Consider the following 20,224-nt stretch of genomic DNA (forward strand, 5'->3'; position numbering starts at 1 on the left):
AAAAAAAAAAAAAAAAAAAAAAAAAAAAAAAGAAAAAATCGACAGAGCTAACGTCCATTCCATCAGGACCTTCATCTCTGGCTTCTTCGGCATGAACACAATCGACATCCGCGACATCGACGCCGACCAGACGCTGTACTGGACCATCGCCATTCCCGTCACCTTCCTGACTCTCTTCGCGACATTCGTCTACGGCTACAAGGGCGACGAGATTGGAGACTGGCTCCACAGGAAATTCCACAGCAAAATCATGCGACGCTTTCCAGCGACACGAGAGGCGCAGAGGATCGGAGATATCGAGGCCAAGATCTTACTATCCTCGCCTTCTTCCACCAAGGACTCCTCCGCCACTTCGACCTCGGAACAGCACGGGAGATCGGTGCGAGACCTTGTTCGGCAGAGACTTGGGAGGGAAAAGATCGAATCTGTTCCAAGAGACATGGTGTAGCTAGAACCTCAGATGACGTATTGTGCATTGACTTATGTTGGTGGGGGATAATAGGCGTGACTTTCAATTTTTCGCTTCTTACCTATTACCAGAATCCTGCTTCCCGAAGAGCGGGGAAGAAAAGAAAAGCAAGAAAAACACATGCCTAATGTTGTTCAAATATGAGAGTGATCATCAAACATGTCGGTGTTGTGTGTCAAAGTCTCAGACCCATGGCCCCAGCACTGACGTCAGGGTACCGTACCCACGATAGTCATAGCCAATAAACAAGACTCTAGCCAACACCATGTGAATGAGGGAAGCATACTTCTCACTCTCTAACCATTTCAATGTATTGTAGCAACCCTGACCACTACATGAATATGAAGAGATTTGGATTCTCCATCCACAATAACAGACTCTCAAAACTTAACACCCACTCAGCGCCAAACAAGAGTGGTTATCGAGTGAAGTGGAAGAAGAAAAACGATACATGGTGACGTGCCATGACATGACATAGAACCAAATAGTACCCAAGAAAAAGTGGCTAGTTAGAAGGACAAAGTGAAAGAGGAGGAAGACGTAACTCATACCCCTAACTATCCAAATTCAACCCTAGTTCAGACCCGGGCTCAATCGCTCTGGTCCACGGCAAAGCAGACAAGCAAGCAAGGAGTACTCCGCAATAGCACCAGAAACAAGGCAACATGATATACACAAAACATCATCTTCATTCCGCGCCATGGAATGAATAAATAGAATAACACTCCAAATTCATCCACCCCTTACATGCCATCGTCCTGCCCATCCGCAGCGCAACTAGGCGCTAATAGAAAACACAAAAAAAGATGAAAGTCAGAATAAAAACAACCCCTTCGCCGCCGCTCCGCAACCGACAAAAATACCATACCCTCTGCACCTCCTCCCCCACTTCACACCCATATTGTTGTAACAACCAGAGCTCAAGCAACAAAACCCATGGCCTAGAGTAAGACCCCTCTGTCTAAATATGCTGGCCCCATCCATCACATCCATTACCTCCCTCGCCCTGCCAAGAGAGCCTAACATCCCCAGCAACACTCCCACAATCAACTCACTCTCCCAAAATCATACAACCCTACACCCACATCCCGTCCTTCACCAACGCCCACGCACCATCAACCGCCTCAACTCGCAGGCGGACCCCCAGCCACCTGCACCAACGGCGGAACCTGCAAGAAGCGATCATAGTACCGGTCGAGCCAGCGCGCGGCGTCCTCGCCGGCGTCGTCGACGCTCGAGTCCCAGCGGCCGATGGAGCCGACGTAGCCGTCCGGGCGGACGTTGACGATGGCGACCTCGCCGGGGCCCAGGCTGCCCAGCCACTTGTTGGTGCACAGGGAGCCGCGCGTGTCCTGCTCGGGAATGTCGTCGAGGTAGACGGTCCAGCGGCTGTCCTGGAGCAGCGGGGGAAGGTCGGTGATTTCGATTTCTGACTTGGGCATGGTGGCTGAGAGACGGGTTAGTTATGATAACCATTCGGAAATTTGAAGGGCACAGCAACTTACTAATGAGAGCAAAGGTGAACAGGTGGCTGACGGCCGTATACCGTTCGGGGCGGAGGTAGATGTCTTCGGGAGCCGGGGCACGCGGCTGCTTGGCGTACGAAATGCTGGCGGCAGCCGAAAGGCGGCTAACGAGTGCGTCCGGCCTGGCGATGGCCTGCATGAAAGTCTCGAGGAAGATCCGTGACTGGTGAACGTCCCACATCAGGAGGTAGATACGGAACTGGCCGAGCATGGGGATATCAAGTTGGATATCAACCGGGTTCGAGTCGATGTAGCGTGTGACCTTGGCAGGCGGCAGCAGGCAGCCCGGCTTGGCCTCGCCCATCACCCACGACTGATCCTCCTCAACCATCATGTTGACGGCGTTCTCGCCGTATTCCGCACCGATACCCGAGATGAAGCGCACATTGGTCTTGAAGTTTTCGGCGAGAGCGACAGCATCACCACCTGCTATCCGGTTGGCATGCTCGTAGTCGAAGTTCACCAGGTCGAGAGCAATCTTCCTCCGTTCCTCCTCATAACTCTCCAGAAGCGCAGGCTTGGCGAGACCGCGAACGGCAAGATTGAGCTTCCAGCACAGGTTCCAGGCGTCGTGCATCGAGGTGTTCATACCCTGAGCGGCCTTGGGAGAGTGCGTGTGGCTAGCATCTCCAGCAAGGAAGGCGCGCAGGTGGTTGTCACAGAAACGGTTGGCAACACGCTGGCCAATCTGGTAGCGACCGAACCACTCAATGTACTTCCACCTGACGCGGAAGGGAGCCATGATCTCCTTGGCCCGCTGCATCACGAACTCCTGTCCAAGCTGATCCGCCTTCGGCCCGCTCTTGAGCTCAATGTAGAAGCGCGTCATGTTGCGTTCGCGGGGGATGATGAGGATCGAGCCGTGTTCTTGCGAGTAAACCAGCGTCTTGGACCAAATATCCGGGAAGTCGGTGTCGAGCTCACCGTCGAGCACACCCCAGACCGAAGGCTGCGACATACCGACAGGCTTCGCGTCGGGGATGCTCTTCCGGACTTTAGAATGGGCGCCATCGCCTACACGCATTGTTAGTCCTCCCGACCGTTCCTGTCTCTCACGTTTCGTGATCTGGAGAGTCCACTCCCCCGGGATACCCACATCCAACAAGATATTGTGTGAGAATGGTCTTGCGATCTTGCGTCACGTTTGCCCGGCAGTTGATCTGGAGAGGTCCTCCCTTGTTATCACAAACGCTGTAGGAATCGAAGGCGGTATTCCTGCGGACTTCGATGCCGCGTTTCCTCAAGTCCTCGATGAACAAACTCTCGACCATGCCCTGGTGCACCAGTAGGATATATGGGTCGAGGACGTCGATAACGGGCGGGTAGTGGACCTCGCGGCCCAGGCGGTGAAGGGGCTCGTCCGGAGTGCTACGCCAGAACGAGATGTCATAGACACGGACGCCGCGTTGTAATAATGGGTCGGCCAGGCGCATCTGGCGGAACGTCTCGATCGTTTTTGGTTGTAACCCGTCGGCTCTGCAAGCAAGATGCGGTGCGGTCAGAAAACATGATTCCGTTCACATGACACCGCCGAGCGCTCGCGGCCCCCCTTCAGCGGCGGCCCGAGAGGGATTTCATGACATGGCTTTGACTTGCCTTCCCACCGGTGTCTGGTCTGCCCTGTCGTCCACAATTTCTACCTTGATACCGTAGCGGCCAAGGTTGCAAGCCAGCATCAAGCCGGCGGGGCCGGCACCGACGACGCAGACCTGGCATTCCAGGGGCGCCTCGGGCATGCTGCGCAGCAGCGTTAGGCGGTCGACGCACTCGGCCGTAGTATCCATGCGATCCTCGCTCATCTGGCCCTCGGAAGCCTTGTCAATTACGGCGGCCGGCGCCATGGCTGGCGGGTTGGTTGGTGGTTCGTTGAAGCGCGGCGGAGCCTGCGGAGGAGTTGGAGAGGAAAAAAAAACGGGAAGGGAGGAGGAAGTCCCGTCCAATCTCAACTCCAGGACGTGGAGCGGCAGGCCGTCACCATGCGCAGCGGGGGGTTTTCTTCGTTGAGTTGGTCAAACGCAGCAACGGCGTGGGGAGCTCGGGAGGTAAAGTCGCTGGTGTGGTGGTAAGAACGCAGCAATATCGGGAATGTAGTCCGGAGTCCGAGTCCTGGGATTGGTGGGGGATGGGAACTTGAAAGGCGCAGGCGGGGACAGCCACAACGGAGCAGACAAAACGGTTTCGGAAGCGTTCGTGGATTGTGTGGTGGTCACTATCAGACTTTTTGAAGGTTGGTCCAGGTCAGATCAGCAGAACAGCGTGTGTACTGTGTGAATGTCGGTATGTACCTTGTGAGATCTCGGAGACCAACAATGGATGCGATGGATGGCGGGAGTGTGGCAACCCAGATCTCAAGTCAGGGGACGCAGAGGAAAATCCGATGGGCGCGGGAGTGATGATGGAGGGTACAAAAGTGACTGGAGCTAGCAAGAAACGGTGTTGGGGGGGAAAAAATAGAGAATCTGCAATGGATGGCGTCGAGCAAACAACGAGGCCAATGACAGAAACAAGGGACGTCCAGCTGGTGTGACAGAGGATCTGCAAGCTTCGGCTTGTCGCTGCTGGTTCTGGGGGAGAAGACGAAGCGCGGACAGCGCAGGGTCGCAACGACAAAATCCAGGCCGTGGTATCGACGGGGCCCACTGCTCCTGGAGTTGTTTTAGCGATGGGTGTTTCTTCACAGTAGTGCGCTCCTTGGCTGCCCTCGGGGATGTTTTGTGCGCGCCCACGAGGAGCAAGAGGTGTGCTGCGTTTCCAGGAGGACCCGGAGGTTGATCGCTTTGCTCTGGGTCTGCGGCGACGGCCGGATAGCGCAGCGATGGATTGGTGGATAGGTAGAATGCGGCCCCTCAAGTCCTCAAGCCCGGGTCCCGCCCATCAACGGCACTTTGAGCATGGAACGTGGAGGTCTTGCTGTCGGCGACAATGATAACGAGTCAAGATTTGACAGGCGGTGAAAGTCGATGGAACCCGCACAAGGCCGAATCGATATGCGCTGCTGTTGTTGAGCGCGATTCAACAGAAACAACCTCATCAAGCGACGGCCCGCATGTTTCGAGGAACCTCTGCTTGCGACCTGACGGGGCGATGACAAGGATGTCGTGGGCTGAAAGGGGATTGGATTGGACAGATTATCGACGGGTTCGACGTGCGATTGTGTGTGTCAAGCCTGGCAATAGGAGCAGCAATGGAATCATCAATCAAAAGCCCCTCTTCTGCCTCACCTCCTTGCCCTCAACCACCACAAGCCGCAAAACCTGCCCCAGCTGCCAAAAGTCCTCCCCCGAAAATCGTAAGCAGTCAGCGGGTTCGCAAAGGGTTCAAAGTGGGCTGATTCCGCTCCGGGCATGATCTGATCTTGATGTGGGCTCATTGCTCGCCTCCACAATTCCGCACGCTCCAGTCCCAATCGGCCAGGTGCGATTGGCCGGCCGCCTGCCGCCTGCGTTTGTCAAACACCAGTCCAGAACGCTCCGAACGCTCGGCGGGACCTGCCTCAGTCGATGCCCTTCGAGAAGCTCGGGCCTCGCTGGCGCCACCAGCCTGCGGCCCGTGCGCCTTCCCTGTCTTGCCCTGTCTTGCCCTGTCGTTGTCCTTGCGGATGCCCTCCGTTTCGCCCGTTTCGGCTTCAGAAACCTGCGATTCTTGGCAACTGCATGTCTGCATGTCTGTTGCAAGCGGTGCCGGGCCAGGAGAAGTTGCCGAACTAGACCCGCACCCCCACCGGATCCCGGAATGTCGGCGGGGCCAACGCTCTGACATCCAAAAGCTCCCTGGATCCATCTGTCTCCAAAAAAATGTCTCCGTCCTGCCGCCGGCCGGGGACCGTCACCTCACCACCACCACCTCCGAGGTGAGTGTGTGGCGTCTCCTGACCTTCACCTCCAGTCTTGTGCCCGTCCGGCCGATCCGGCCGAAAGCTTTCCTTTGCATCCTCTCCTCCGACCGGCCACGGACCGAGAAGCGGCATCAACGGAACTGATGGAACCCGACCTTACACCGGAGATGCATCTGCTTCGTTCCGAATCGGGTAATCCAAGGCTTACAACTCGGCGCATGGTGGTCCCATTCTCCTGCGGTCACACACAGGCATTATAACAACTCCCTGCCTCCTGCAGCTGCACTGCTGGCAAGGACTGCAGACGGCGGCACGAGGTGGAAGGTTGTTGAGAAACACAGGAAACGAGGCTGTGAGATGTGGCTTCGCGACTTCGGATTTATACGTTTTCTGGAGGGGGTTGGCGCGAGGAGACAGAGATCTCGATCTCAACTCAGTGGAGCGGTGTCATGCAGCGAAGATGCAGACAGAGGTGAGGGTGTGACTGAAGGCTGATGCGTGACACCTGGAGCTCCGGAAGATGCTTCGGGAGCCCTCGGTGAGGCAGAGAGGTACGTGCTTGCGTGTATATGGCGAATTCTGACCGCCCAAACACAGCTCGAGGTAGGCACTGAGAAGTGGGCTTACAAAGTACTTTGTAGACTTCTCACAAAGTCACTTCCAAGCCTGGGCCCAAAACTGAGAGCTTCAATGTCGGGTTAACGGTTGTGACCTGACATATGCATACCGATGAGTACGGTACCATCAAGAGCCAACTCAAGTTCACGTGAATCCTACTTCCAAGTTGCGATATCAAGAGCATTACAACGACATTCCGACAAACTACCTCCCCAACCAACCAACCTAACCCTTCCAAGATGTCCTGTACCAGCCAACACGCCTTATCCTCACCTATTTCTCAACCAACACCGTGCTCGCGCCGACTCCCGCCGTCCCCTCTGCCTTCTCCTTCTCCTCATAGAACTGATCCACATCCTTCACCACCTTCCGCCCCCGGAAGTTCTGCATGATGGTCACATTCTTGGACCGCAGCCGTGTCTGGTACCAGTGCGGCATACCGCTCAACCACGACATGGTATTTCCAAACGCCGGCAGCACCAGGTGCGCGCTCTCGCCCTTGAGCACCTGCCTCACCACCGCCTCAGCCACCGTCGCCGGGTTCAGCGCCGGCATGAGGAACGGACTATCGTTATAATACCCCTCAAACAGCGGGGTGGTCGTGTACCCCTGGTTGACCAGCACCGTGCGGACGCGCGGCGCGTTGTAGCGCGTCGTCAGCTCGGCCGTGAGCCCTTCGTGGAAGGCGTGCGCCGCGGCTTTGGAGGCGGCGTAGTCGACCATGTTGGGCACCGTCACCCACGCCGCCATGGACGCCACTGTCACCACCATGCCGTGGTTCTTCTCGACCATGGACGGGAGGAACTCCTTGACCGTCCAAAAGTGCGCAAACGTGTTGACGTCGAAGGTGAAGCGCACGTCGCGCTCCGAGGCGTCGAGGATGGATTTCCCGACGACCACGCCCGCGTTGTTGATGAGCACGGTCGGCTCGCCGACCGCCAGGCGTACCTCGCGCGCCACCTGCGCCAGGGTCTTGGGCGAGGTGATGTCGCACTTGAAGTAGTGCACGTTGGGGCCTGTGCGGGTTCAGGTCGGTCAGCAACGGGAACAGTCGCAATAGAACATCAAGCAGCCGGCGGTCAAAGCAAAGCCCTCTAGAGCAAAAAAACTCACCTGCTGGGAAACTCAACGGCTGAATATCCAACACCACCACCTTCACCCCCTTCTCGGCGAACAGCTTGACCATCTCCCCGCCGATGCCGCCTGCGCCGCCCGTGATGAGCACAATCTCGCGCGACCAGTCATACGTGTCCTTGACGCCATTGTTGAGCACGCGCCGCGACAGGTAGTTGCTGGCGGCGCGGAGCAGGCCAAACACGAGCAGCTTGTTGAGGCGCGCGTAGGCCGTCGGGTGCAGGATGGCCCAGTCCTGGCCCTGCTTGGTGAAGCGCGCGAGCAGCACCAGCGGAAGCAGCAGCTTGGGGTTGAGCGCTGTGTTTTGCAGGATCTTGAGGACCGTGTCGGCTTTGAAGCCCTCGCGGGGCAGCCAGCCGTTGTGGAAGGGCATTTTTGGAGGAGGTTGAGGTAAGAAGGTAAGCAGCAGGGGCGTTAGCTAGGGACGTCGGCGAGTGAGGTACGGAACTACGGCCGTAGATCCTGCGTTATCTAGCAGGTAGGCTATGGCAAGCGAGTTTGCCGCCGATATGTCGACACCTAGGTCAGGTAGGTACAGTACCCTGCGGCGGCGTAAGCAAGTGATTTTATGTAGGTTCCTCGGACATCAATGCAGAGCAGAGCCCGAAAGCATAGGAATGATGGTGACATGACGTCCTCTTTTATTAACCTAGATGTACGGTATGTCGTAGCGCTTGTACATGCCAAGCGACGAGCGAATCAAGGGGTCCCCCTCATGTGAATCGCTGCCGAGGTACAACGACTGCTGGTTTGGGGGGGTTTGATGCGGTTTGATGCGGGGAAAACGGGTAGGTCCCTTTTTCTGGAGGGGGATCGATCGGAAACATTCCGATCAGGCCAAGCCCTGGTATCCGATTTTGTGTGAACACCGTTTTTGATGTTCTACCTAGTGGATGGTCGATTTCCATCCAGAACTTTTGAATTTTGCTGGTGAATGAAACCAAAACCCTCTACTGGAAGTAATTTCCGCGACGGTGCGAGTTGTCCATATCGGAGGACAACCACATCGAGGAGGGATTGACCATTGACGTCGTCAGGTGCGTCTCATGATACGAAGGCGAAGTCACTAGGGCGCGCACCCCCTATTTCCCCGGATTTCAGGGCGTTACTTGTGGAGACGGTAGTTGGTTTCCGCTAGGGTGCTTACTCATACCATTGCTCCATCATTCCCGAGAGCTGAGCGACACTTGGTCCAAGCATGTGAAGCAATTGTGAAGTAGTGAAGCTGGCCTAAGTAGCGAGCCCCATTGTTGTTTTGTCGCTGTTGCTGTTCACCTACTCCTGGGAGGCGGCCCTTCTTACGTGCCTCTTCAAGCCGCTCACCTCGACGCTCACTCCCTCCTTGCTCCTGAGCGTCAGCACCGCCGCCCGCTGCGCGACGTCAATCAAGTTCTCAACCTTGCCGCCCATGGCGAGCCCCGCCACCAGCACGCCCGTGAACGTGTCGCCGATGCCGTTGACCGACACCACGTCCGCGACGCGCTCCACCGCCGGGTACAGCCGCATGTAGACACCACCAACGTCCGGGTGGCCGCCGACGTTGCTGCTGCGGCTGACCACGTATCGGGCGTGCTCCGGGTCGCGGAGGCGAGGGTCATCGGGCGGAAGGATGGTGGTCAAGAGCGCGCCGTTGGCGCCCAGCTTGGTGATGATGGTGGGGATGTAGGGCAGCAGGTTGATGCTCTGCTGGGGGATGCCGGCGTCGGCCAGTGAGGCGGAGGCGATGTCGACGAAGCGGTCGCGCGCGCCGCGCGTGATGCCGAAGGCGTCGAGGATGCCGAACCACGGCAGGTGGTGCTCCAGGTAGCCGTGCTCGCGGGCCGCGTCGTACATGGCGCGCAGCTCGTGCTGGTTCGGCGTGCAGAGGTCGACAGTGGGGCGCGGCCAGACGGCGAGCGGTGGGGCGTGGGAGGCGTGTGTCTTGAGCGGCGGGAAGAGGCGCTGCGACTTGGCGGCCGAGACGGGCTCGAAGGCCACACGGGCGCCGTGAGCGCGACCGGCGTGGATCCAGGTTTGGATGTCGTTCTCTGCCCAGTTAGCGTCGACGACGAGCCACTTCGGCTTGGACGCAGCCACGGCGGAGGTCCAGTAGGTTGAGAAGGAATGTGTTGAGAAGATGGCCATATCAGCCATGGCCAGGACGAGGTTCTTATGCACGTCATTGACCGCCACGTACTGTGCCGTGCGAGCTGACGGGTACTCGTGGCCGAGCCGGCGGATGCAAGAGGTGTCAAGGCCATACTCCTGGAGAGCTGTAAGAATGGTGGAGCCGGCGATGTCATCGCCAACCATGCTGCAGAGGCGGACCTTGCCCTCATCGCTGACCCGGTGGGCTGCGAGGGCAATATTGTGTCCGACGCCGCCTATTGACTGAGTAATAGCGGCGGGGTTGGACGTGTGAGGAACAGGCGATACAAGCTGGCCCTTGCCAGGCGCCACGCCGCCAGCGAAGTCACAATTCAAGTCGAGAGCAACCGACCCTGCTACGAGAACATCAACGGTATGGTGTGACTGACCTAATTAGCTATCGGGTCACGTAGAGATACCTAGGTATTTGAGTGCCGTCGCAATAACTTACCGAGGGCTTCGACTGTGGCTCGGACTCAACCCCTGAGTACACCGGGATGTTGGGTGTCGATGGTTTAGCATGTCTCGTACTTGTACTTGTCACGGTATGCGTAACCGGCGAGCCTTCAAGCATCTTTGCCAGCTCGACGGCAATCTTTGCCGCGCGAGCAACGTTTGCCTGCACCAGAGCTTTGTTCGCAATCACACTTCTCTCGTCGGTCAGTTCCCGGATCCTCTTGAGGATGTACGGCGTGTTGGCATTTCCAGTGAAACCCTTTTCTTCAGCCTCACGAACTGCCGTCTCGATCGCCGTCTCCATCTCCGCCCTCGGGATGGCGTATTCCTTGGGGATGGGATTTGCAAACAGCAACCCAGACTCAACGCCCAGCCGCTCCTGGGCCAAAATCATGGCAGCCGCCTCCCGCTCGTCCCGGACAGTCGCCGGGCTGCGCACGCCGCTCTCCCTCGCCCAAAAAGCCGGGAAGTCCACAGGCGTCCCCTCGGGAACGCCGTCGGCAAAGGTGGCCACCAAAGCGCCCTGCGTCTCGAGATACTCCAGCGTCCTGGCGATATCCAAAAACCCCTTGGGCCCGCTGCTCACGACCGCCACCCGGGTCCGTCCCAGCTCGGTCAGATCGGCCGACACGTCCATCGACACCTCGCCGCCGCGGTGGACGCCGCCGAGCCCGCCGGTGCCGAAGACGCGGATGCCGGCGAGGCGGGCCAGGATCATGGTGCCTGAGATGGTGGTGCCGCCATGCCGAGGGACCGCATTACCGGCGCCGTTTTGAGCCAGCAGGCCGCTCGCGGCGATGACGGCAAGATCGCGGCGCGAGGCCTTACTTGCGCCCTCGGACACCATGCGGTCGACCTCGGACGGGGTCAGGCCGACGGTGGGGACGCCGGCCAGGATGCCGCAGACGGCGGGGACGGCGCCGTGGGCGCGCACGATGGACTCGAGCTGCAGGTCGGAGCCGATGGCGCCATGGGTGTAGATGGTGGATTCGAGAGCGACGACGGGTTTGTTGGTGCGGATGGCGTCGGCTACCTCGGGGGAGATGCGGAGCAGGGAGGAGAGGTTATGAGAGGCGGGGTTCGTTGAGAGATGGCGGCGGAGGAGGGGTTTGGAGGTGATGAAACCGAGGCCCCGGGCCCGCGAGAGGATGAGGAGGGGTGCCATGAGTGGTTGGCGCGAGCCCGGCGGTGTGTCCTATCTGGGGGCTGAATGTTCAGATGTCTCGAGGGGTTATTCGTCTGTCATCCAATATTGCCAATGCTCGGCCACTGTCTGATTTTCTGATTCCGATTCTAAGTCTCGTTGTATCCCTGCAACACTCTAGCTCACGGCGGGAGACCTGTCACTTTTGAGAGACTCAACTCCCAAAGGACGGAGTTGGCATTAGTCTCGATATTTCAAAGCCTACTCCGGCTTTTGGCTTGAGACTTCGAGTTGTGATGTTGAGCTTTGGACGTGTGACTTCCATGTCCGGCTGCTGGGCTCTTCAACGGCGGGGGTTTGACCAATCATGGTGATTTGTGGGTCCCAAGAACCCGTTCCAGGCTTCCATTTCCACTTGGCTGGATCTCATGATATACGCCCTCCAGCTTTCTTTCTTTCCGAAATAGCTAAAACAGCTCCTATGGGAACACCACGAGAAAAATGTCCACTTAAATTTTGTATACTTTGTACAATTACATTATTCCCAAAGCTCATGCTTCACCCCCAAGGTCTTACATGTGTCGGCAAGCTTGGCCGAGCATCCGTTCGAGGGCCCCCTGTTCCCCTGAGCCAAGCTCCCGGATTCCGCTTCATCTGAAACTTGCCCAGACCTCCAAGGCCAACCCCCGACACACTTTTGACAGTGTCTCGACAGCGTGTGACCGCCCACATCCACTTATTTCTGTGTCTCTTGTTGTCGCCGAATGTCAATCATTCATGCTTACAATCTGTCTTTCCCACCCCAGAACCAGGAAATGCCATCTCTCCTAGCAACTTGAGTTGTTTGGTGACCTGCACATGGCAGACACAGATTCAACAATCTTGTTTCCACCCACCATCCCCCTCGGACGCGGGATCCGCGAAAGGGCCGCAAGCGAACCTGGTTCCTGGCTAGCCCGTTCCTGTTCATCTCGGCCCGTTATTACCATTTACCTCTTCCTTCTGTGATTGTGTCTTTTTGCGGCCTCCCTCTGATAGCTTGCAAATGTGACATGTTCCTTTTTTAAACCTCCTCGGCTGATGTCCTTCTAGAAAGTTTGGAGTCGCAGGCTGCTCCTCGTCCACTCCTTTGCACTGCTCTGTTCTGCTTGGCTTCTCAAAGGCCCTTATTTTGAATCATATTTGTCTTAATCTGTAATCGACAACCTCCAGCATGGCGAGCATCGGGTTTCTCGCAAGATATGCCAGCGCGGCGCTTTTGTTCGGAGCTACGCTGTCATCGGCTCAGGAGTTCCTCATCGCCAACGGCCAGATTTTCACCCCAGGCCTGGCCATCGTAAATGCTCCTCAACCCGGCACCCCTCTCGGCGGAGGTGGGTTGTCGTCCACATCCTCATCCAGCTCCTACGCAACCCCCAACTGACCGACCCATCTTCCCAGACTTCATCGAGGTGGCGCTGGACGTCACGGCCAATGGCCGCCTGCCCCTCCCTCCATACCCCGATGACATTCAGAGCAGGATATACAAGATCGACATCTTCCTCTCCAGCTATGACACGGGCCGCAACTTCACCATCACCAACGGCACCGCCTCGGGCCTTGATTTCAGCCTCGGCGACATCATGGAGATGGAACCCGGCAGCACCGTGAAGCATGTCAAGTGGATGTGGCCGGCTTGCCTGGTCGGTGATGGTGTCAAGGCAGAAAATACGGACCGCGGTGTGTATAACGTATGTGCCAATAAACTATAGCCCCCTTTTTAAATGGGGATCAAGCACATGCTGACGCGCGACGCAGGTCTCGATCCGTCAGTCGTTCCGCCTCAACGGCGAGGATCACTACACCGTCTTCGACCTGCCCATCTCGGTCACCAACAGCATCCCCGAAAGCCTCAGCCGGCCGCAGTGCGACGAGCTCGACAATGAGCTTCTCTCTCCCGAGGAGATCAGCGCCTCGAACGACGAGAGCGTGGGGATCTTGTTCGCGCCGGGAGATGCCACCCCGGTCCAGACGGTCATCAACACCGGTGCCGCGGCGAGCTGGAGGGCGGGCATGGGATGGGCAGCGGTCGCGGGTCTGGCTGGTGTGTTGATGGCGTATCTGTGAGAGACAGACAGGAGGTTGGTCGGATGGGATTCAAGATGTATTTTCGCAATCCATGCTCAGAACAAAATATTCAGGCAGTAGACTACGGAAAATATTTTTCAACATGGTACTGGTCGCGGATGACCAAAAGAGATGCATGTGTGTAAAATTCATGCATGATTGAGTCAAATATCCAAAATTAAAATAACCACTCCCGTTGTTGATTTACTATCTGAAGCTGGTTGGTGAGAGGTTCAGATGCGATGTGAATGAGAGAAGATGGTGAGGAGAGAGCAAGGCTGAAGACCTCAGCGCAAAAGCCCCACTTGAGTGGGGCTCTTGGCATCTCCAACCTGCAAGGCTGAGAGAGCGACGAAAAAAAAAGTTCCAAACTGCAAGACCAATGCTCCACCCTCCTTCGCAACAACATCCGCCATCCAACATCCCCCCAATCCCACAGCCATGTCGAGACGCAAGCAAAAACAACAAGACGTTCTCTCCTCTGACGAGGACTCCTTCGCCGATTTTGACGAGGAGGCCGCCTTTTCCTCCTCCGACGAAGACGACGACCTCACCAATCCGAGGAAAAATGCCATCCTCGAGAAGGACTCGGACGAAGAAGAGCTAGAGCGCTTCGTTCTCGGAAAGAAAGAAACATTCAGGGAACAACTCTTTCGGGACGACTTTCTTCCTGCCGTCACAGACGCCAAGGCGCTCGTAAAAGCGCCAGCTAGCGAGACAAAGTCCACCGGCCTCGAACACGTCCCGGATTCGGAGCTCTTCACCCTCGATGCAGGCGAGTCGACAGACGAGGATGAAGTGGAGTTGCCAAAGCAAGCATTGCCAGAGGTGGACGAGGAGCCACCTGCTTGGCAAGACAGTGATGACGAACGCCTCACCGTCTCGCTCGCCGGACACACTCGCTTGCGCAAGTTGAGGGTGGCCGAGGCCGAGGATGTGGTTACTGGCACCGAATACGTTCGCCGGCTACGGCAGCAATACTTGAGGCTGTATCCTCAACCGGAATGGGCGAAGGGCACTGGCACAAAGCGGAGGAGACGTTCCTCGGCCGCGTCTGAGGACTCGTCGGCGAACTCGGACATGGAAGCCGACAGCGACGCCGAGAGCATTGACGGCCCCTCTCCGCTGGACGCCTTCCTCCGCAATGCCAATTCGTTCGCTGCTGGTTCGGATAGCTCGCGCAAGCGTCGCAAGCTCCGGCCCGAGACGATCGACATCCAGCGCACCCGCGACATTCCCGATACGCACAAGGCTGCCGTTTCAACCCTAGCCTTCCACCCCCGCCGCCCCATCCTCCTCTCCGCCAGCACCTCATCCGTCATGTTCCTCCACCAGCTCGACGCGTCCGCCTACCCGACCCCGCACCCGATGCTTACGTCCGTCCAGGTCCGCCGCACCGACATCCGCCGCGCGGCGTTCGTCGGCCCCGAAGGCTCCGACATCGTCTTCGCCGGCCGGCGTCGCTACTTCCACACCTGGAACCTCGCCTCGGGCAACGTCACCAAGGTCTCCCGGATCCACGGCCATCAGCGCGAGCACCGCACGATGGAGCGCCTCCGTCCCAGCCCGTGCGGGCGTTACATTGCCGTCGCCGCGTCGGACAAGAAGGGCGGCGGCATGCTCAACATCCTCAGCGCCGCCACCATGCAGTGGATCGCCCAGGCGCGCATCGACAGCCGCGGCGGCGTCTCCGACTTTGCCTGGTGGAGCGACGGCAATGGCCTGACCATCGCCGGCAAGGACGGCCGCGTCACGGAATGGAGCGTTGCCGCGCGCCGTACCGTCGGCATTTGGCGCGACGAGGGCTCCATTGGCGGCACTGTTATTGCGCTCGGCGGCCGTGGCGGGCCGGCGGAGATTGGTGGTGACCGCTGGGTCGCGGTCGGGAATAACAGCGGCATTCTGAACCTGTACGACCGGAGTGAGCTGGTCGTCAAGCCGAAGCCAGGGGCTGGAAAGGAAGGGGAAGGGAGTGGAAGCGGGGAGGGCAAGAAAGAGAAATCCGCGGTGGAGATCAAGGCGTTGCCCGAGCCGCGCCGCGCGTTTGAGCAGCTGACGACGGCCATCTCGGCGGTGGCGTTCGCGCCGGACGGCCAGCTGCTGGCGTTTGCCAGCCAGCACAAGAAGGACGCGCTGCGCCTGGTCCATCTGCCCAGCTGCACCGTCTACCGCAACTGGCCGACGGAGCAGACGCCGTTGGGCCGGGTCAGCGCCGTCGCGTTCAGCCCGGCGGGGGATCTGCTTGCGGTTGGGAATGATGTGGGGAAGATACGGTTGTGGGAAATTCGGGGGTGAGGTTTTTTGTGCGGTGATGGGTTGATGGTACGTATGGGGGGCGGGGGGTCCGGGGCATGTTATCATCATCATGTTTGGTTGGGATGGAAATATGGACGGTTGGAGGTAGATACCTATCCGATGAGTTGTTTCCAAATAGCAGCAGGTACATGATTCGGTTCCTTGTCCATTTGCACCAGGTCCCAGCCTTGGCCCTTGTCGCTCTAAGATATCTTTTCTTTCCCTGAGGGATAACTCCCGTTGCCTGGTAAACAGACTGCTCAACACAAACTTTCCCTGCTTTCTTCCTTCCTGTCCGTCATCGATAAATAATCCTCAACAACGCCGCCACAGGCCCCATCGTTTTTGCCTTAGCCCTGGGATATATCCTGCCCGTTCTCAAGGTGTAGTCAGCGAGTTGTCTGGCGCTGCCGAACCGGTGGGGTAGACGCCCTTGCTTGACGGCGTCTAGTAAGTCCCAGATGTTGACGTGGACTGTTCCGAGGGCCTGCGGGGATACCATGTAAGGCAGTTATCTTAGTTAGCTTAGCCGGGTTTCTGACAGCGTTGTCCGTCCGAAGCAAGTGGCATGCATTGATACCTTCCGGCACTCCGTCTTGGACCTGAACTGGCCTGTCAGCCCGACGTCGCGGCACAGCCGTTGCCAGTCTTCCAGGTCCCCGCTTCCAAAGTATGCGTCGAACTCGGTGGCGATGTTGCGGGGTTGTCTTCGCCGGGTCATGGTTTCGAATGTTGATGAGGGGTGCTTGGTTCTCTGGGCACTGACCAGGTAATAGTTCTGCTGGGAACTTCTGTTGGATGATGTATCTGTAACAATAAGGTGTAAGTCCCTGCATGAGCTCTGGACTCTGGGGTGTAACAAAAGTTCAGGGCCAAAGGTTCTCTCTCACCCGGAGTGGAATCTAGCGAGTTTTGATGACGGGCGCTGTTTTGACGACATGTTCAAGATTGAATGTTATTCCAACTCATGACCAACGAAGACGATTAGGGGACACTGACAGCCAGTTCCTCCGCGCGAGACCTGGGGGGTCTCGGGGACTTTGGGGGATGGGCGGATGAAAGGGGATGGACGTAAGCAGGTTCTCTCTCACGATGGAAAGAGAGAAGAAAGCCTGTTTCGGTCATCTTGGAGATTGAGACCGGAGACTGGAAACAGAGACGGCACTTGAGCTGCATGGACTTAGAGCGAGCGTTTGAAGGCGTGGAGGGGTAAGGTTTCTACAAACGAGATGGCCATGCAGTTATCCCCCTTTTCCGCGGCGGGGTTCCAATAGTTTTGGACTCCTTCCAAGGGATGTTGGGATATGGGCTTTAGCAGGTATGCTACTGTACAAAGTGAGGGGCGTGAAACAGCTGCTGGGGTCGATGGGGTGTATCTTTCAGAACAGGAAGAGAGAGAAAACCCTCTATTGTACACGATATCACCCGAATTGGCATTGAAAGAAGCAACTTGACAGTGACAAAGTGTTGTATTATTATTATCTATTAAACTTGAGGAGAGCCGGCACAGCCGCCGAGTTCCTCGTCAAGTGGTGGTGTATTATCATATCCACCCATCCATTCTTCCTCAGCATTTGAGGTCTCCCAGACAGGAGTGACCGGCCCGAACTGTGCGCGACCAGCGGGCTCAGTTTCTGGACCAGCCATAGGTAACTAAGATCAACGTATCTGTCACCGGGGCCCTTCCCAAAAAGTCGTGATGGGGTTGTCGGCAGGGACATCGTCTACGCCCTGTCCTGCGCTTTGGGAAGTGGAGGCGACCGTTGGCTGTTGTTGGTGACGGCGGCGCTGCCCACTCCCATGGTCGAAGATTCCTTCAATCGTCCGGTCTTCGAAGGCGATTGCGGTCCCAGTCATCGCCGCTTGTCGAGAATGGAACTGCGTATGCCGGGTGCCGACCCTCATGACGGCAGATATTACCTATTATCCAGATACTAGTGTCGTCCGTTTACCAGACGGAACGATGACCCAAGGCATCTGGTAATGATATTGACTAGCCATGTTGACGTTGCTTCCCAATCCAGTGAAAGTTCAGGAGTTATTGTTGTGGGTGTTACTCGGACTGTCCATTGCGTGATCGAGGTCCTCGAGGAACTGCCGGATGTTCTCATCCTCGTGATGGCGTCGACAATCGAACATACAGTTATTGCCAATACCATCATCGTTCCTCGTCGGAGTATTAGGCACACGCTGATCAATCTCGGCGAGTAACTCCTGACGCTTCCGTTGATAGGCTGCACGATCCGATCCTCCTTGGCCACATGCCTGCGAATAAAGCCGCTCATTAGCAGGATCGTCAAAACTACCAGCCTGGACAAATCGATCCAGCATCGGTTTCGACTCTCCATGGTAATGAGCATTAACATCATCCACAGTATGTTTGCTGTTGTCAGCCGCAGAGGTGACGTTCGAGACTGGATTCGACATTGGAAGAAGTCAACCTGGCTATGATAGGTAATATTGGAAGTGTCAGAGGGTCGGCACGGGCGACGAAGACGAAACAGGGTAGTGAGTGTGGTTCCCAACGTGAGAAGTGGAAACAAGCGATGAGGGGATTGATAAGTTAATGAATGATTAGAGTGAATGACTAGAGTCAGGCGTGAACGTAAGGAGGAGAGGGTGTAATAAGGACCGGACGGGACCGCTAAAGAAAGAGAAAACCAAATGACACCAATTTCAGTGGGAGAAGGAGATTTATAGACAAGAACACGACAGGTAGAGGAAATTCGTGACCTTACGTCGCTCACACCCATTTTACTTGCCTGGAGTACCTATTACATCAGAGGAAGGTATCTCTCACGAAGTTGTAAACTAGATGATGTTTCTCTTGTTCCTGGATTGAGAGACAACCCTCTCATAACCTTGGTGAATGGCCCGTTCCCATGATTGGGAGGTCTCTCTTTTCCTTACATAATAAATGATACCTCTTATCCAGACAACCCGGGGCTCTTCATGACATGTTATTCTGACAGTAAAGGTAGCAGATACCTCGTTGTGTGCGACTCTAAGAGTCAAAGCCTGAACCACAGGCGCTACGAGAACCCGATATGCAAAGAAGCCCAATCTTAGATGGAGTTCACGAATAGCCATCTCGGACGCCCATCACTGTCGCAGCCGTGATGACCTCATCGAGCTCACCGCTGTTGAGCTTACCCCGCCCCCATCTCAGCAACTCTTGACGCCAGCCTCGCTTAGGAGCCGCGAGGCTCTGACCAAGGTATCGACCTCGACTCTTACAGCACGCTCTGGAGCTCTGGAAACACCAGGGCACGGAGTTTCCAGCATGATCTTCCCATCTATTTACATCTGGATGGCTGCCATAGTATCTCGCAAGTAGTGCGAACACGCATCAACATGAGCCTCGTTCGGCCTCTGAACTCAAGTGATGACGTGCCTTGAATCCTTCCGTGAGGGATTGTGTCCCACGTCCGACGATAGATCGGCGTCACCCCCGGCCGAGCTGCCGTGAAACATGCCTGAGGATCTGTGGCTGCGTTGGCGTGCTTGGAAAGGGTAAAGTCTCGGCTTCGCGATGCAGCAGCAGTTGGCGGAGGAACCTTCACGTGCCTTTCTGCAGCCTGAGGTCTTTTTGTCAAGATGCCCCCGCGTCTTGTCTCAATGGAGCTTCTGCAAGCCCGTCTTGGGCATTTCATGTCCTGGACGGTGTAGAGAGGGTGAGGTTGATGATCTCAGGGCTCATGTCCTTGTGTCCTTGTCTCCGTTTTCTCATGGTACATGGCAACCTGGTGCTCCTAGAGGACGTCTAAGTCGTCGTTGTCTAACTTAAATCATACATGTGATGTTGTTTGTCTCCTATTTGACCCCAGATGTTTCAAGATACCTATCCAATAAGTGTAAGACGTGCTTTCTTGAGAAACCAGAAGCTAACAATCGGGGAATTTGCAATGAGGATGGGAGTTTAAACTACATGAGAATTCTCGAAAATAGCAAAGGTAAATACCTATAACTGGGGAGACGAAATACGCGGAAGAGCTAGTAGAGACAACACTAGGACAAAGACATCCGAAGTAATTAACCATAGGCTGGCTGTCAGGGAAAGAAAATACTCAGGTTACCACGGTTTGAAGCATCATCCAGCGTACATGACAGAGAACAAGACAAAGGGCTGCATGAAGACGTCGAGTCTTTCAATTTGATTCGAGTGCAAGGGATTCAACATTCCCTGATGATCCTGAGATTGACCGTCTATTGAGATAAACATATAAACATATAAACCTGACAAGTGACTCGTCTTGAGTCTTGATGGAGATCCAGTTGCACTCGTTGCACTTGGCACTTCAATCCCAAGTTCAAAAACAAAACAAACCCCTAAGAGGACTTGTTGAAATCAACACCTAATTAACTAAGGTACCTACCCTGTTCCTCAGTGTGGCAGTTTCAAAGATAATAATTGAAGCCCCTATCCAACATCGAAAGACATATCGACACACTTACACGAGATCTCTTGCCCTTAAAAAGTCAAAGACCTCCATCAAATCTTTCGGGAGAACGAG

The 20,224-nt window shown here is 56.3% G+C and overlaps 8 protein-coding genes across 8 annotated transcripts in view; 3 read left to right on the plus strand and 5 right to left on the minus strand.

The window, feature by feature from the left end:
* Window positions 1-448, plus strand: part of VTJ04DRAFT_991 (uncharacterized protein) — a gene marked incomplete at both ends in the record, with an annotated part of 3,212 nt that extends 2,764 nt beyond the window's left edge. Inside the window, one exon of the mRNA XM_069368508.1 lies at window positions 67-448. Coding sequence (XP_069223600.1) covers window positions 67-448 — 382 coding nt within the window. The remainder of the gene's footprint in view (window positions 1-66) is intronic.
* Window positions 449-1,593: 1,145 nt separating this feature from the next.
* Window positions 1,594-3,836, minus strand: VTJ04DRAFT_992 (uncharacterized protein; the record flags this gene model as incomplete). Its single annotated transcript, XM_069368519.1, has 4 exons — window positions 1,594-1,916; window positions 1,975-3,009; window positions 3,092-3,471; window positions 3,592-3,836. The coding sequence occupies 4 exons, from the start codon at window positions 3,834-3,836 to the stop codon at window positions 1,594-1,596; spliced, it is 1,983 nt and encodes a 660-aa protein (XP_069223601.1).
* Window positions 3,837-5,361: 1,525 nt separating this feature from the next.
* VTJ04DRAFT_993 (uncharacterized protein) lies at window positions 5,362-5,658 on the minus strand (the record flags this gene model as incomplete). The annotated part of the gene is made up of 1 exon (XM_069368530.1): window positions 5,362-5,658. One exon carries the CDS (start codon window positions 5,656-5,658, stop codon window positions 5,362-5,364), a length of 297 nt encoding a protein of 98 aa, XP_069223602.1.
* Window positions 5,659-6,721: 1,063 nt separating this feature from the next.
* VTJ04DRAFT_994 (uncharacterized protein) lies at window positions 6,722-7,955 on the minus strand (the record flags this gene model as incomplete). Its single annotated transcript, XM_069368541.1, has 2 exons — window positions 6,722-7,464; window positions 7,562-7,955. 2 exons carry the CDS (start codon window positions 7,953-7,955, stop codon window positions 6,722-6,724), a joined length of 1,137 nt encoding a protein of 378 aa, XP_069223603.1.
* Window positions 7,956-8,857: 902 nt separating this feature from the next.
* On the minus strand, window positions 8,858-11,330 carry VTJ04DRAFT_995 (uncharacterized protein; the record flags this gene model as incomplete). The annotated part of the gene is made up of 2 exons (XM_069368552.1): window positions 8,858-10,093; window positions 10,161-11,330. 2 exons carry the CDS (start codon window positions 11,328-11,330, stop codon window positions 8,858-8,860), a joined length of 2,406 nt encoding a protein of 801 aa, XP_069223604.1.
* Window positions 11,331-12,522: 1,192 nt separating this feature from the next.
* On the plus strand, window positions 12,523-13,415 carry VTJ04DRAFT_996 (uncharacterized protein; the record flags this gene model as incomplete). Its single annotated transcript, XM_069368563.1, has 3 exons — window positions 12,523-12,682; window positions 12,750-13,039; window positions 13,107-13,415. 3 exons carry the CDS (start codon window positions 12,523-12,525, stop codon window positions 13,413-13,415), a joined length of 759 nt encoding a protein of 252 aa, XP_069223605.1.
* Window positions 13,416-13,856: 441 nt separating this feature from the next.
* On the plus strand, window positions 13,857-15,710 carry VTJ04DRAFT_997 (uncharacterized protein; the record flags this gene model as incomplete). The annotated part of the gene is made up of 1 exon (XM_069368574.1): window positions 13,857-15,710. One exon carries the CDS (start codon window positions 13,857-13,859, stop codon window positions 15,708-15,710), a length of 1,854 nt encoding a protein of 617 aa, XP_069223606.1.
* Window positions 15,711-16,088: 378 nt separating this feature from the next.
* Window positions 16,089-16,431, minus strand: VTJ04DRAFT_998 (uncharacterized protein; the record flags this gene model as incomplete). The annotated part of the gene is made up of 2 exons (XM_069368585.1): window positions 16,089-16,157; window positions 16,291-16,431. The coding sequence occupies 2 exons, from the start codon at window positions 16,429-16,431 to the stop codon at window positions 16,089-16,091; spliced, it is 210 nt and encodes a 69-aa protein (XP_069223607.1).
* Between the last annotated feature and the right edge of the window lie 3,793 nt (window positions 16,432-20,224).

This window comes from Mycothermus thermophilus (assembly GCF_041956435.1).
Source record: "Mycothermus thermophilus strain CBS 625.91 unplaced genomic scaffold VTJ04scaffold_1, whole genome shotgun sequence".
In the NCBI taxonomy this organism is placed as follows: Eukaryota; Fungi; Ascomycota; class Sordariomycetes; order Sordariales; family Chaetomiaceae; genus Mycothermus; species Mycothermus thermophilus.